At 48.0% G+C, this 15,622-nt stretch overlaps 1 protein-coding gene across 1 annotated transcript in view; it reads left to right on the forward strand.

The window, feature by feature from the left end:
- Positions 1-1,511: 1,511 nt before the first annotated feature.
- Positions 1,512-15,622, forward strand: part of PGLYRP4 (peptidoglycan recognition protein 4) — a 24,258-nt gene continuing 10,147 nt past the window's right edge. Inside the window, exons 1-8 of the mRNA XM_032265021.1 lie at positions 1,512-1,824; positions 2,368-2,462; positions 3,868-3,957; positions 4,674-4,875; positions 6,644-6,762; positions 8,170-8,322; positions 9,347-9,545; positions 12,808-12,926. Coding sequence (XP_032120912.1) covers positions 2,414-2,462; positions 3,868-3,957; positions 4,674-4,875; positions 6,644-6,762; positions 8,170-8,322; positions 9,347-9,545; positions 12,808-12,926 — 931 coding nt within the window. The 5' untranslated portion in view covers positions 1,512-1,824; positions 2,368-2,413. The remainder of the gene's footprint in view (positions 1,825-2,367; positions 2,463-3,867; positions 3,958-4,673; positions 4,876-6,643; positions 6,763-8,169; positions 8,323-9,346; positions 9,546-12,807; positions 12,927-15,622) is intronic.

Raw genomic sequence — 15,622 nt, forward strand, 5'->3', positions numbered from 1 at the left:
ACTAGGGAACTGATCTTGAGGAGATTATAATTACAATTCACGATGGGTGCTAGAACGGAGAAGAGAGACTCTGAAGAGCTCTAGCAGCCCCGACTAGTCATGGAGCCCTTTCCGAAGATGCCAGGCTGAAGTGGAGTCTCCGGGCGCAGGTGGGGAGCGAGGATTGGCACTGGGGAAGGTCCTGAGATGGTGGGAGCTGAGGCAGAGAGCGCTGGGAGCCTGCCATGGTAGTGTGGAGTGACATGGGGCTGGGGGCCAGATCACTCAGGACTGGGAGGTCCTCTTGGGATTCTGAGTTCACGGAACCAGAGAGGGACAACCCACGCTGCTCTTCCTCCCTCCTGATGCCCTTGCCCGGAATGCCCTCGGCCTGTTAGTCCTCAAGACTCTGGATGGGACAGAGAATCTGCAGTCCCCTTAGGCAGCCACCACCCAATCTCTCCTTAGGCTTCCCATCCCCAAGCCCCTCCAAAAAGGGGAACCGAATCTTCTTAAGTCCTTGGTGCCCCAGACACAGGCCCAGAAACCTTCTCATTTTGAGAGCTGTTCTACTCAGTCAGGATGGGCGGCCAGCTGGAGGCATGGAGAAAGGGTGCACCGCCAGGCTGGGGAACTGCCGGGTCCCTGCGGTGCTGGTCCGGGGCTCCAGTTCTTGGTCTCCTTCACCTCTGTCTCTGGCTCTGTCCCACGTTCACCCTCCACCCAGGACAGAGCTCAGCAGCCCCTGCTCATCACACAGTTCCAGCTGGGCCTGGATACATGACTGGGGTGAATGACAGGTAGGCCTGGTGCACGCTCAAGGGGCCCCTCCCAGAGAGTGCTTTTGGGGAGCCAGGGGTGAGAGTGGGACTGCAGTTCACTGAGAGCAACTGTCCGGGATTCAGGGCACTTCCTTAGTGTCTAGGGAGGCTGCCCCACCCCCTGGGACATGAGAGGCTCTGCAGGTCCCTGTGGAGCCTGCACCCTTCCCCGTTCTTGGAAAAGAAGTGTCACGCGGAGTTTCCTCTGTGAAGACTCAAGGGCTGGAAGCCCAGGTTGCAGACTGTGGAATGAGATTAGGTGACAACTGAACATGGCGAGGAGCTGTAGCTTCTCGGTCTGTGGGAGGCTTTCTTTGGTGGGTGGCAGCTTGATGCCAACAGTGGGGCGTGGCAGGCGGGAGGATGATGGACAGACGTGTAGGCTACAGGGGTGGAATTAGGCATCGTGAGCTGCTTCCTGAGATTGCACCTCTCAATTTCTCTCTGTCCATCCTGACCCTGCTGGTGATTCTGGTAAAAGGGAGTGTTGGCGAGTGACTTCAATCCAGTCTTCAGACTCCTGGACCAGACCTTCTCAGGCAGGAAGTTTCTAGATGTTGCAGACACAACCCTCAGGCCCTTCAGGCTTTCCCAGGTTGGGGCCGAGGATGAGCTCTCCGGAGTGTTGGGCAATCTTGCCCTTTTCCAGGGAGGAGCTGCCTGGGCTTATTCACAGGGCGGGTCCCCAGGTGCTCTCAGTGTGTTCCCACTTTAGTTTCTCCAGGTGCTGTAAACAGAGGTGGCTTGGAGCCTCAGCCCTCTGCCTTCCTCTTCTCTTCCATCTTTTGTTAGGGATCCTGGGCTCTCCTCTTCTCTCTGAGAAGCCAGAGCCCAAGTGTTCCATTCCCAGGGAGGGAGTGCCCTCAGGGCCAGGGAGAGTGAAGGCCGGAGGAGGCACCAGCTGGAGAAGGAGGGCAGGGCCTGGATGCCAAGTCTGGAAGGGAAGGAGCTGCTGGCCAATCAGGAGTGAGCCGACTGCACCCTGACCTACTGGGCTGGGACAGCACAGGACCCACAGGTGTCTGTGAGTTGAGTGTGTGTTTCTTCTTCAGAAGCCCTCTTCCAGCAAGGGGACTGGAATCCACCAGAGAGAGTCTTAGGACTGGATTTCCTCTGCCCTAGAACTAGGAGCCCCTCCTGCTCCTATATCGCCTCACCTGGCATATTCCCAACAGAGAAGGAATTCTCTGCATCAGACCCGTCCATATGAGTCTGGATTTCTTGGTTGTACTATTCTTGGGTCTTACTTCCTTTGTCTATAAAATGGGGGTTCACAGTCTTACATTACAGTGTGAGGACTAAGTAAGTAAGACTGTACGTGCACGTGTGTACCCAGGCCTTGCACACGGTGGGCACGGGATGGAGTTGAGTTGCCTGGGTAACAACAGGACAGGGATGCTGAGCATCTGCTCTGTGCCAGGGGCCGTGAGAAGCCTGAGCCAGGTGCTGGCCCTCAGGAGGCCACAGGATGGTGGAGGAGGCAGATGGTGCCCACTGCAGTCGGGGTGGGGGATGTTTTGCAGATTGAGCATGGTTGTGTTAACAACTGTCAGTGTCTCTCTCTCAGGCCGCCGTCCACACTCTCCGGCGTGGTGTCCTGGGACCGCGTGGGGATGATGCCGTGGTTTCTTGTCTTCTCTGCTCTGGGTCTCCAGGCCTGGGGTAAGTTTTCTTTCCCTGGACCAAAGAGCAACTGGGAAGGATCATCCTAAAGTCTCATAATAGAATTTAAAAAGTAGCTACTCTCCATCTGAGCCTGAGGAGTTCAAGGCTGCAGTGAGCCGAGATCACGCCACTGCCCTCCAGACTGGGCGACAGATTGAGAACCTGTCTCCAAAAAACAAAACTACAAAACAAAAATCTACTCTCTCTTGTTCCGGTGCGGTGGCTCACGCCTGTAATTCCAGCACTTTGGGAGGCCAGGGCGGGCCGATCACGAGGTCAAGAGTTCGAGACCATCCTGGCCAACATGGTGAAATCCTGTCTCTACTAAAAATACAAAAATTAGGCATGGTGGCGTGCACCTGTAGTCCCAGCTACTCAGGAGGCTGAAGCAGAAGAATTGCTTGAACCCGGGAGGTGGAGGTTGCAATGAGCCAAGATTGCGCCACTGCCCTCCAGCCTGGTGACAGAGCCAGACTCTGTCTCAAAAACAAAACAAACAAAAAACAAACAAATAAAAAAACAAACAAAAACTGAAAAATAACAAACAAAAAACAAACAACCTACTCTGTCTTAAGGAGAAAGAACGGATTGTACATAGAACAAAGAACGTGGAGCCTATAGACCTGGATTCAGGTTCTTTCTCTGCCTCTAGGGATGATTTTAAACAAGCGATTCAGCTCTACAAGCCTTTATTTTCCCACCTGGAAACTGAGAGAGTGATGACTTCCTAAACTCACTATGAGGGCTAAATGAGATAATGCAGGTGAAAATAGAGCACTTGGGCAGTAAAAGCAAATGAACAGGAGCAAGGATTACATTTGTATTATCATGATGTCAATCAGAGTCCAACCTACGGCTTGGGTTCGTGCTTGTCAATAAGAGAAAGCTCCTTGTGGGCAAAGGTGCCAATCAACAGACGCTGCCCCTCCCCCATGGGCCTTCACACAGGAGAGTGGGCATAGCACATGGCTCCAGAATCAATTCTGGGGGAACTGGTCTGAGCCATGCAGGTCATTCTAACCCTTTCTCCACATACGCTTCCCCATTGCTTTGGTAAAATGCACACAGGAGAGGACTTTGTGGTTTTGAAGTGTCTGAATACATTTCCAGGTTGTTTTTTTGCCAATTGTGTGTGTAGATACAGCTCACGAGAAAAGGATAACATTTTCGACTCCCTGCCCGTCCCAGGGAATTGCCCAGAGTTGGTGTGGGAGGAAACTGTGCACCTGCTGCTATTAGAGGTGGTCCTCTGGTCAGCCCAGAGGGGTTTCTTAGAGGGGTTCTTGGATCTGAGGAGGCAGAGGGGCAGTGGAGAGGGGATGGCTGTTTCTGTCCAGAGTTGGTGCCACCAAGATGGCTGGCATTGGAGCTCTCTGATGTAAAATGGGCTATTCCTTCATAGGTGATTCCTCCTGGAACAAAACACAAGCTAAACAGCTATCGGAGGGGCCTCAGTACCTGTTTGGCAACATCTCCCAGCTCACTGAAAAAGGTAAACTGAATCTGGATAGTAAGGGGGTTTGGGGACCAGCTGGGGTTTTTCATGTGACTGGAAATGTTTCCGAGGTCTGCAGAGCCACATGCGACTGGGAGGGGCAAACAGGGTTGTGGTGCAGACAGCAGAACCCGTAAACCACCTGCACGAATGGTCCTAGGTCCTTGGGAAGGAAGGGTGGTACTGGAGGGCTAGAAACCCAGGAAGCAGGGAAACAGCCTCTGCAGACAGGGACCCCCTGTGGAGGGAGACCCAAACCTTGCCCTCAGGGAGTCCTCAGACTGAGTGGGAGACACAGCCCCTGCTTGGAGGAGAAGATGCAGTCCCCTCAGGGAGCACTCAGAGCCCAGAGAGCACACACTGAGTGCTGAGGTGACACCAAACCAGGCTGCTCAGGGCTTTCCCCAGGGATAAGCAGGTGATGCTTCCTGAAGTGCAGGGCCTGGACCACTGCAGGGGAGGAGTTGAGAAGGGGGTGTTCTGGGATGGGGGAGCAAAGCACTAGGCTCCCTGGCCAGGTGCAGAGTCTGTGTTGGGGGTGAGTGATGGAGAGATGAGGATGCAGAGGTGAGCAGAGCAGGGTGCACCTGCCTGCTGAAGGCTTCCATTACCATGGGGCCGACGCAGCCGATGCCTGCACGTGCAGCTTGGTGGGCTAACGTGGCAGAGATGGGGCAGGTGCACTGAGTGACATCCCCCTGGCTTCCCCACAGATGCCTCCACCACGGTCTCTCGCAAGGCATGGGGGGCGGAAGTTGTTGGCTGCAGTACTCAGCTGACCACACCAGTGAATGTCCTAGTTATACACCACGTCCCTGGACTGGAGTGTCATGACCAGAGAGTCTGCAGCCAGAGACTGCGGGAACTGCAGGCCCATCACGTCCACAATAACAGCGGGTGCGACGTGGCTTACAAGTAAGAGGCTGGACCTGGATCCCAAGGGACGTGGTCAATGCTGCTTCCCTGGGATGCTTCTCCTGTCCCTTATCATCCCATTTCCTCATTTTCAGGGTTGTGGTCTTGTATGTTTTATAATGAATAAAATATTTAAGAGCCCCATGAAACTCCAGCTCCTTTGGAATTTTCTGTGATGTTCGTGTCTCTGAAAGCGCCCAGAAGGAAGCAAGGAAGGTTAAGTAATAACTGTATTCTCTACCTTCCTGCAACCCTGGCTTGTACAGCACATCACAGATTACAAAAGACTTCCTCGTACATGAAGGCTTTTGCTCCCCCAACTGGTAGGCAGGTCACCATCTCTTTGCTCTGGGAGAGGGGCCCAAGGAGGGAGGCTGATTAATTTAGTTCACATAGCTGTGGACTCATGGAGCCTAAACTGGCTCTCTTCATCCCTGGTGTGCTCTTCCACACCACACGCATGGGCTCCAGCCTCAGTGATGCAACTGTCCATCTGTTACTGCAGTGATCACTCTAGTAGGTCCTACTGGTGCCCACACCACATGCCCTTGGCCCACCTCTGACTTTGGTTAGCTGTGGACAGTTCCTGAGTGTGGTGATGGCTTCCTGCCTCAAGTGCCCAGTGCCTCTCTCTGCTTTCCTGCTTCACGCATTTCCCCGGCCCCTGATGACAAAAGGGAGTGAATGCCTTCCTGGGGGACAGGGCTTGGGGTGTAGCCTCCTCAACCTTAGCCATTATGAGGGGCAGTTCTAAAGTGCATGTACACAGCTCCTGGGAAGGCCACAGGGTGGGATGTAGCCCCAGGTGGCCACTGGGAGCCAGTCCAGTTTCACAGACTTTGCTGGGTTTCTTCCTTCTGTCTCGGCCTCCTGGCTCCCCACTCTGGCTTCTGGGATCCTGTAAGAATTAAAGAAAGAGGAAAGAAACATGAAACGGGGCTTGACAGTCGAAGACAAGTTTGTTTTAGAGAAAACAAACCTGAGAGAGGCTTCTGGCCAAGTTAGGTCAGAGCCCACCCTCTTACAGACTAAGAGTTTTTAAGGATTTATGGTGGGAGATTTTATCAGAGGCTTGGATTGCTTCTGTGTGTCTTTGTTGTGCTTATCTGGGAGGGAGAATTGTATGTCTGTTCCCACACATCCTTCTGCAGTTGTAGGCATATTCCCTGAGTCTGCTTTTAGCTTCCTTAACTTAGTGCACCTGAAGGGAAAGGAACGTGCTTATTAAGGCCCACGGTTTTACTAGGGCCCATTGTATGAGGGTGAAGTTTGGCATCCTCGTCCTAGTGTCAGGAGCTACTTCTTGGGAAGTCTATGTAGTGACTGTCCTGTAACTCCCTCCTTAACAGGGAGAAATCAAATGCACAGCTCTGCAGGGATCAGACAGGCAGCACACACTTTGGAGGAGGTGGGGGAGCCATGTTTAAGGAAGTGTGGAAGACAGAAGAGCCTTCCACTGTGTGGTCAGGTCAGTGTTAGTGACTGTGGAACCTCTAGGACCTCTTCTCCTGAGGATGTAGAATGATTTATGGTAAAACTGCAGCCTCTGAAAAGGGAAGGAGGTAGGGAGTGTGAGAGTGGGTCCTTCTGAATTCTAAGGACTGGTATAAATGACTTGTTCTTTCCTATGTCTGGGAAGAGTCCGTGCAAATTCTTTTTAGTGAACATGGCTTTAACCCTTTTCCATTTAGGGGCTGGGTAAGTGGTGTTCTCTCTCAGGAATGTCCTACAGTGCCAGCCATGTAACCTGTGTCATCTTGCTCCATAGCTTCCTGGTTGGGGATGATGGCAGGGTGTATAAAGGTGTTGGCTGGAACATCCAAGGTGCGCACACCCAGGGCTACAACAACATCTCCCTGGGCTTTGCCTTCTTCGGCACTGAGAAAGGTAACGGTTATCTCAGCTGACCTTCTCCAAAGAGTTCTCTAATCCTTTGCCTCAGGGGCCACTTCATGGGAAGTAGCTGTCTGCTACTCTGCTGGCTTCTCATCCTTCTCTGAAGATGCACTCTCTCTTGGAATTCTCTTCTTTGATTTCCAGGAAACCACATTGTGAAGGGTCTCCTCCTGTGAAGGAAGCCCTGGCTTCCTTCTTAACCCCTGTAAATGGGCCTGTCTTCCTCTAGCCATCTCTTCAGTGGTGATGCTAACCAGTTGTCTCTCTGCAAGCTTGTCTGGGCTTCAGCTCTCACCTCTATGTCAATGACTATCACATCTTCCTCTTGAGCTCTGGCCATTCTGTGGCTGTGGGGCGTGCTTTCTAATTTCCTGCCAGGCACCTCCTCCTTCCATCTCTTACTCCTAGATTTTCTATATATTTCTTAAAAAAAAATTCTGAGTCCCCTAACTCTCTTCCACTTCTTTCTGGACTATTGCTCCAAGGCCCCTTGCCATATGCATCCTAACATATGTGCTCCAGGACCATTCCTTTCGATCTGTGCACCCTTTCCTGTTAACCGAGATCTTGCATACCTAATTTCTCATTTTCCTCTCTCAGTATCCTTTGAGATAGTCCAGGTAGATTTCATGACCCTTGTTGTACAGCGGTGCAGCCTGGGCTTCAGAGAGGTCAGCGACCCCAAGTGACACAGCTAGAAGGAGAGGAATCAGAACATGGCCCGTATCTTCTATCTCCAGCCCTGGGTGGTTTCCCCAGCATTCCAGAGGACTCTGTGTTTATCTTGTTTTTGCTTTTCTTTTCATGACTACTCATTTCCATTTGTTGTTAGCTTGGGATCTTGAGCATGTTACTTCTTGGAGCCTCAGGTTCCTCTTTGTGAATAATGCAGCTAACAATAGCATCTCTCAGAGGTTTGTGCTGAGGATAAAATGAGTTATTGTAGGCAAAGAGCCTGGGACATGCCTGAAGGGGCCCCTTCTGATGGCAAACCCTGGCCATGGAGGGGCCCCTTCTGATGGGAAACCCTGGCCATGGAGGGGCCCCTTCTGATGGGAAACCCTGGCCATGGAGGGGCCCCTTCTGATGGGAAACCCTGGCCATGGAGGGGGCCCCTTCTGATGGGTGCTGCTGAACTTGGTGCTGCTGCTGAGCTCCTTCATGGAGAGAGGGGGTGAGGCCTTGGCAGGTATTTGGGAAAGGACTTCATCATGAGCCACTGAGAGATCTTTCCAGGCAGATCCTTAATTCTCAGCCTCTTCAACTGGGGACATAACCTGTTCCCTTTTCTTCCTCTCCATCAGCTGTGCAGGGGCTGGCAGGGCATCTCCTCCTCCCACAAAAGATCCCCTGAATCCCAAGCCAGGTGCAGGTTTCCCACAGATTTCTCTCTTCCAGGCTACAGTCCCAGCCCTGCTGCCCTGTCGGCCATGGAAAACCTAATCTCCTACGCTGTCCAGAAGAGCCACCTGTCATCCAGCTACGTTCAGCCACTTCTTGTGAAAGGCGAGAACTGCCTGGCCCCTCGACAGAAGGAGAGCCTGAAGAAAGGTAAGACCTTCAACCCTACTGGGTCCCCGCTGGGCTCACCCCCACTAACTCCCAGACACCATTGGAAGCCACCTTTTCAGCAGGGCTCATTCGATTCCTTCTGGTAGGCAACTGGTCACCCAACTCTCTGAAGTCTTGGGGCTGGCAAATCTTGAGAGGAAACTTCCAGGCCACCTCTTTATCCCCCAGATTGCTCATATGAAAGAGCCATAGCATTATCCTGGTGTCACATATGCACACTCCTTTCTTCCATCACTCGACAAGCATTTACTGAGCACCTGCTAGACCCTGAGGATACACCAAGGAAAGAAACACAAAATCCCTGGCCTCACGAAGTTTCAATCTAGAGGCCAGAGAAAGACAATGAGCAAATAAATAACATATTTGGTATGTAATATGGAGGAAAGTACAGGAAAGGAAAAAATGGAAAGGGACTGGATACATTTATACACATATTTATACATTCATAGGTTTACACAAGAACATGCACACACTAACACACATTTCTGAATACAAAAACCAGAGCAACACGAATGGACTGAAGTGCTGCAGAAAACTTAGACCACCACTTACACCGACTTTAAAGAGTTTAACATCATTCAGATAATAAAAAGTAGATACTATTTTGGGTTTAACAAGCTGCAACATCAAAAACAGTAAATTTAATAAGCACTTAAAAGTGCTTTCTTGGACTTAATCAAGAGTGAAAGAAATTTCATCTCTATTATATTAAAGTCTTGAGTAAATGTGATCTCTGGTGCCATCTGTCAGTATAAATGATCACCTACATTGACAGAGAGTTTCGTGGATTACAAAGGGCTCAAAGTCATATTCTTAGAATAAAATGTTCATGTCCCATTGCGGGACACCATCTGCTCTCAAGTCCCACTGTTGGGGTCAGGGTGGGGGACCCAGAGGGGGTTTGGGACATTGAGGGTCCTGAGCATTGTGTCAGCCTACAGTGGGGAAGTGGCTGGCATGGATAGGGGAGATGAACCCTCTGTGGTTTCTTTCCCCATCTCAGCTTGCCCCAGCATTGTCCCACGGTCTGCATGGGGGGCCAGGGAGACCCACTGTCCCAGGATGACCCTCCCAGCGAAGTATGGCATCATTATCCACACTGCCGACAGGACCTGCAACATTTCTGAGGAGTGCCGCCTGCTGGTCCAGGACATCCAGTCCTTCTACATAGACAGGCTCAAGTCATGCGACATTGGGTATAAGTAAGTGGGTCTGGGTACCGTGGGCTTCTCTTCCCTTGGGGGCAGATACTGAAGCTTTGAAAGGAAGGGGAAAGGGAACTAATATTTGCTGGGTACTTACCATAGGAGAGGCGCTGTATGGATAACCAAATGGATTCATCACACGATCCTGCATGGGTCTTTCTTAGGAGACAGCCACAGGGGTAGTCATTTGCCAAACATGTTCTCAAGATGTGTACCCATTAAAGGTAGTAAACTGGCATGATGGATGCTAAAGAAGTCGCTGGAGGAAGCAGTATGCATGCAAGATTGTGGCACCTGCAGAAAAGATAATCAAAAGATGGGCTTTGTTTGTGTAACCACCGCCTGCTACTCAGAGGCTGGGGCTCTGCTGCTCACTGTGGCCACAGCCTGCAGCAGTTCCCTCTCACGTTAGTCTCATATTGCTTCTCTGCCTCTAGAAACCACCAACCTCCTTGGGAAGAATATACTTCCTGTCTGAAGGGCAGGGGAGAGACCAGATACTATCTTTCGATTTCTCTAATGCTAAGGTCTGTGATTCTTTTTTTTTCTTTCTTTTTTTTTTTTTTGAGATGGAGTCTTTCTCTGTCACCCAGGCTGGAGTTCAGTGGTGTGATTTCAGCTCACTGCAAACTCTGCCTCCTGGATTTAGGCAATTCTCCTGCCTCAGCCTCCCAAGTAGCTGGGAATACAGGGTCTGTGATTCTTTAATAAGAAACACACTGACCTAAGCGGAAAAGTAAACATTTCATTTTTTTCCTCATTAAGAATTATTTTGAAGGGTCTCAAAATTCTGACACATTTTTGATCAAAAAGACACATTTTTGATCAAGATGCTTCCATTAAAAAGTACTGATTTTAAAAACTGCCACACAAACACACAAAATGCGTAGAAGTTTCTTGAAGGATGTTTTCAGAGCTTGCAGATAAGAAAATTGGGGTTAGACCCCATATAATGTCCCATCAGGAGCAATCACACTAAATTTTAAGTCTTAGGAAAGCGACTCTAGCCCATCTGGCATATTCATACACATTAACAGAAGGAGCCCCTAACTCTAGGGGCGTTTACGGCTTAGTGAGTGGAGCTGAATTTCAGTTTCCACTGTTCCTATGCCAGACACCTTTGTGCAGAATGCAATCTGCACAGCAGTATGCAGTGGTCCCGTCTTAGACAAATTTACCATCGCTTGGTGCATGATTCTGGGCTGAGTGTCTCTCCCCTCTCTGTCCTCATTTCAGTAGCCCCCTTTACAAGATAGAAGAAAACGTTTCCTCCAACATCTGTGGTGTATCAGAACCTACAAGTGCTTTGCTAGGTCCTGCCATACAGGATTATTTGCAGCGTTGCTGTCTTTAATGAGAGTAGATACCTGAAAATTGACTGTAATTTTGGAAAGAGGTGGAGGCTGAGGGGAGGTCCTTTCACGTCTCAGAGGGCAGTTGCCTGTCCCTTGACTTGGACCTTTTATTGTATCTTCTTCTATTATAGCATGATGACGGTGTCATTTTTTTTCCTTGTGGTGGTCTGCAGTCAGGATGACACCATCCCTGCCTCACAGAGTATAATTCACTGAACGTGTGACTGAATGTGTACTCTGTGTGGCTCAAGGCTATGCTCTGGGGATGCCATCAGATGCCTCAGATGTGGTTCTTACCTGCATGGAACCAATGCTTTAAATTCAAACAAATAAGTTCCAGCGGGGTAGCTTAAACATTATGATAGGGACACACGGAGAGTAGACAGGAGGCTGAGGATGCCAGGAAATGGGAGTGAAAGAAGCACTCCCTGTGGGGGCTCCAGATTAGCTGGGGCCTCATGGGTGAGTGGGAGGAAGAAGCAGGAAGAGTGATTCAGGAAGAGGGAAAGGACCTCTGTGGAAAGGATTGAATTCCAGCCTGAAAAACGTGCCTTTGGGGAACTGAGAGAGGTTCATCAGGATAAATGTAGATGCCAAAGAGGGGTGTAGGACAGCTGAGGCCGGCGAGGCAGGCAGGGTCCGTGTTTGAAGGATCCTGTAACTTAAGCTGGAGTGTGTGTACTCAATGCTCAGGGACTGAAAACAGGGTTTGACATAGTAAGTTCTGTATTTTAGAAAGACCGGTCTGGCTATCCTTTAGGAATGGATTGGGTGGGAAAGGGTAGAACTAGAGGCAGTGAGATCTGAGGACTGTGCAGGAATCCAGGTGAGATGGAGTGGTGACATCCCTATGGTGGTAGTAGAGGCCACAGAGAGAGGTGGAGGAATTTGAGAGGTCAGTGGAGGTTAATGGTTAATGGCCAGGGTGCAGGGCAGATCAGGGAGTGTAGATGGCAGACACTGTGGACAAGCTGAGTCAATGAGTGGCTGAAGTGGGTGGGCTGATGCCTATATTCCTGGCTGGGGCCAGTGGATGGGTGGGTGACCATGTTTTTCACCAAGATGGGGATCCCAGAAAAGGGAACAGGTGAGGAAGAAGATGGGTCCAGTGGTGAACATGCAGACTTTCATGGATGGCAGCTGAAGCCAAGGAAGTGCATGGGTTAGTCCTGTGTTGAGTTAAGGGGAGAAAAGGGCTTAGGATGGCAACCTGAGGAACCCCACATTTAAGGAAAGGGTGCGGGAAGATGAGGTGTGGAGGGAGAGCAGCTAGAGAAGAAAGCCAAGAGAAGGTGGTGTGATGGAAGCTACGGGAAGAGAATGTTTGGAGAAGTCAAGAGGGGTGGCAGAGTCAAATGTACAGAGATCAAGTCAGGAAAGATTGGGGAAGTTAATGTTGTACTTGATGGTAAGGAAATCCTGGGTCGCCCTGGGGGAAACCATTTTCTTAGTGAGGAGGAGAAAAGGCCTAGGGATTGAAAGCTGTCATTCTCCTCTTTCTTCATTGACTGTGAGCGACTTGCGGGCAGCAGTGGTATGCTGGAGCCGAACAAGCTTGTGCCGGCTCATGAGAGCTGATTGTTAAGAGATTCTGGAATTTTGAGAGCTGGTTGTTAAATTGTTGGTCACCTGAAATTTGCTATAGTGAAAGGTTTACACCACAGAAATCAGCAAATGCTATAAATTGGGATTCTCTCTCCTCACCCTGTCTCCCTCACTCCCCCTGAGTTAGTTTACCAACACTCCACTGGCAAGGACTTCGTCTTGTTTCTGTAACCCAGTGCTTAGAATCCAATAGATCATCAAAATCTGAAGGAGTAAAGACGTGAATAAATTAATACATGACAGAGAGAAACAATGCCAGAGTTTCACGCTGGTCTCCATCTCCCCTTGTGGTCCTCTAGCTTCCTTGTGGGCCAGGATGGCGCCATTTATGAAGGTGTGGGCTGGAATGTCCAAGGCTTCTCCACCCCTGGCTATGATGACATCGCCCTGGGCATCACTTTCATGGGCACATTCACAGGTAAGTGGATGCTTTGGGCAGTAGGGTCATTGCATGGTATTTGAAAGAGAGCATCTGACATGGAAGACAAAGTCTCAGTCTCAAGTGTCATTTTAGTGCCTGCATATGCTTGATTGACCCAACTTCCTCAATCCAACATTTGACTCAACTGAGTGTGATCAGAGGTGACCCCCAGACATAATACTGACATTTACCTCCTTTACATCCAGCCAAATATCTCTTTCTTCCAATATGTAAGGAACATGCCAAGTAAGGGGAAAAGATCTTTGTGCATATTTTTAGCTCATCTTGATCAGCAGATGCAGCCTCTCTTGGTTACCATGACAACAATGTAGAGACACTTTGCCTCATATGCCAAAACCACAATAAGCCCCAGTCTTTGCCTTGAGAATTGTCATGAGTCAGAGCTCTATTTTACTTTTTATTTTTCATTTTGACAGATTTAGGGGCTACAAATGCATTGTGTTACATGGATGTATTATATAGTGGTGAAGTCTGGGCTTTCAGTATACCCATCACCTGAATAATGTACATGGTACCCATTAAATGATGTCTTGTCCCAATCCTGCTCTCACTCTTCCACCTTTTGAAGTCTCTGATGTCTGTTATTGTGCTCTGGGTACCAGTGTGTACCCGTTGTTTAGCTTTCACTTATAATTGAGAACGTGTAGTTTTTTGTTGTCTGTTTCTGAGTCATTTCACTTAGGGTAAGGGCCTCTATTTCCACTCATATTGCTGTAAAAGACATGATTTCATCTTTTAAATTGTTTGAGATGGAGTCTCGCTCTGTTGCCCAGGCTAGAATGCAATGGTGTGGTTTCGGCTCACTGCAATCTCCACCTCCTGGGTTCAAGCCATTCTACTGCCTCAGCCTCCCAAGTAGCTGGGACTACAGGGGTGTGCCACCACACATGGCTAATTTTTGTATTTGTAGAGACGGGGTTTTGTATTATTTTGCATTAGTAAAGATGGGGTTTCACTATGTTGGCCAGGCTGGTCTTGAACTCCCGACCTCGTGATCTACCTTCCTTGGCCTCTCCAAGTGCTGGATTACAGGTATGAGCCACCACGCCTAGCCATGATGTCATTTTTAATGGCTGAATAGTATTCTACAATGTGTATACACACACACACACACACACTCACACACGATCACCCCCGCCCTACATTTTCTTTATTCAGTCATCCATTGATGGATATTGAGGTTGATTCCATGTTTTTGTTATTGTGAATAGTGTTGAGATAAACATATGAGTGCAAATGTCTTTTTGATATACTGATTTCTTTTTCTTTGGGGAGATATTCAGTATTTGGATTGCTGGATCAAATGGCTATTTTATTTTTAGTTCTTTGGTAAATCTCCGTAGAGGTTGTACTAATTTACATTCTCATCAGTAGTGTGTAAGCATTCTCTTTTCTCTGCATCCTCAGCAACATCTGTTATTTTTTGAGTTTTTAATAATAGTCAATCTGACTGAGGTAAGATAGCATTTCGCTGTGATTTTAATTTGCATTTCTCTGATGATTAGTAATGTTGAGCATTTTCTTATGGTTTTTGACTGCTAGTATTTCTTCTTCTGAAAAACGTCTGTTCATGTCCTTTGCTCACTTTTTAATGAGCTGATTTTTTTCCTTAAGTTGTTTGAGTTCCTTGTAGATTCTGGGTATTAGCTCTTTGTCAGATGCATAGTTTGCAAACATTTTCTTCCATTCTGTAGGCTGTTTACTCTGTTGATTATTTCTTTTGCTGTGCAGAAACATTTTAGTTTAATTAAGTCTCATTGTCTATTTTTGTTTTTGTTGCATTTGCTTTTGAGGACTTAGTCATAAATTCTTTGCCTAGGTCAATTTCCAGAAGAGTCTTTTCCTAGATTGTCTTCTAAGATTTTTATAGTTTGAGATCTTACATTTAAGTCTTTAGTCTATCTTGAGTTAATGTTTGCATACAGTGAGATATGTGGGTCTAGTTTCATTCTTCTGCATATGACTATCCAATTTTCTCAGCACTGTTTATTCAATAGGGTGTACTTTCCCTGGTGTATATATTTGTCAGCTTCATCAAAGATCAGTTGATTGTAGCTATGTGACTTTATTCCTGGGTTCTCTATTCTGTTCCATTCATCTATGTGTCTGTTTTTATACCAGTACCATGCTAATTTGGTTACTATAGTTTTGTAGTATAATTTGAAGTCAGGTAATGTAATACCTCCAGCTTTATTCTTTTCGCTTAGAATTGCTTTGGCTATTTGGGTTCTTTCTTAGTTCTATGTGAATTATAGAATAGTTTTTAAAAATTCTGTGAAAAATGATGTTGGTAATTTGACAAGAATTGTGTTGAATCTGTAGATTGCTTTGGGCAGTATGGTTATTTTAATGACATTGATCCTTCAAATCTATGAGCATGGGATGTCTTTTCATTTGTTTGTGTCATCTACAATTTCTTTTCATCAGTGTTTTTTAGTTCTTCTTGTAGAACTCTTTCATCTCCTTGGTTAAATGTATTCCTAAAATATATCTATATATCTATATCTATAACTACACACACACACACACACACACACATATACACACCTATATATAACGTATATATATATATAGGATATATACACACACATATATACACACCTATATATAACCTATATATAGGATACACACACACACACACACACACATATACACACCTATATATAACCTAT

This window comes from Sapajus apella, unplaced genomic scaffold (genome assembly GCF_009761245.1).
Source record: "Sapajus apella isolate SASKATOON/1434 unplaced genomic scaffold, GSC_monkey_1.0 scaffold148, whole genome shotgun sequence".
NCBI classification, from domain to species: domain Eukaryota; kingdom Metazoa; phylum Chordata; class Mammalia; order Primates; family Cebidae; genus Sapajus; species Sapajus apella.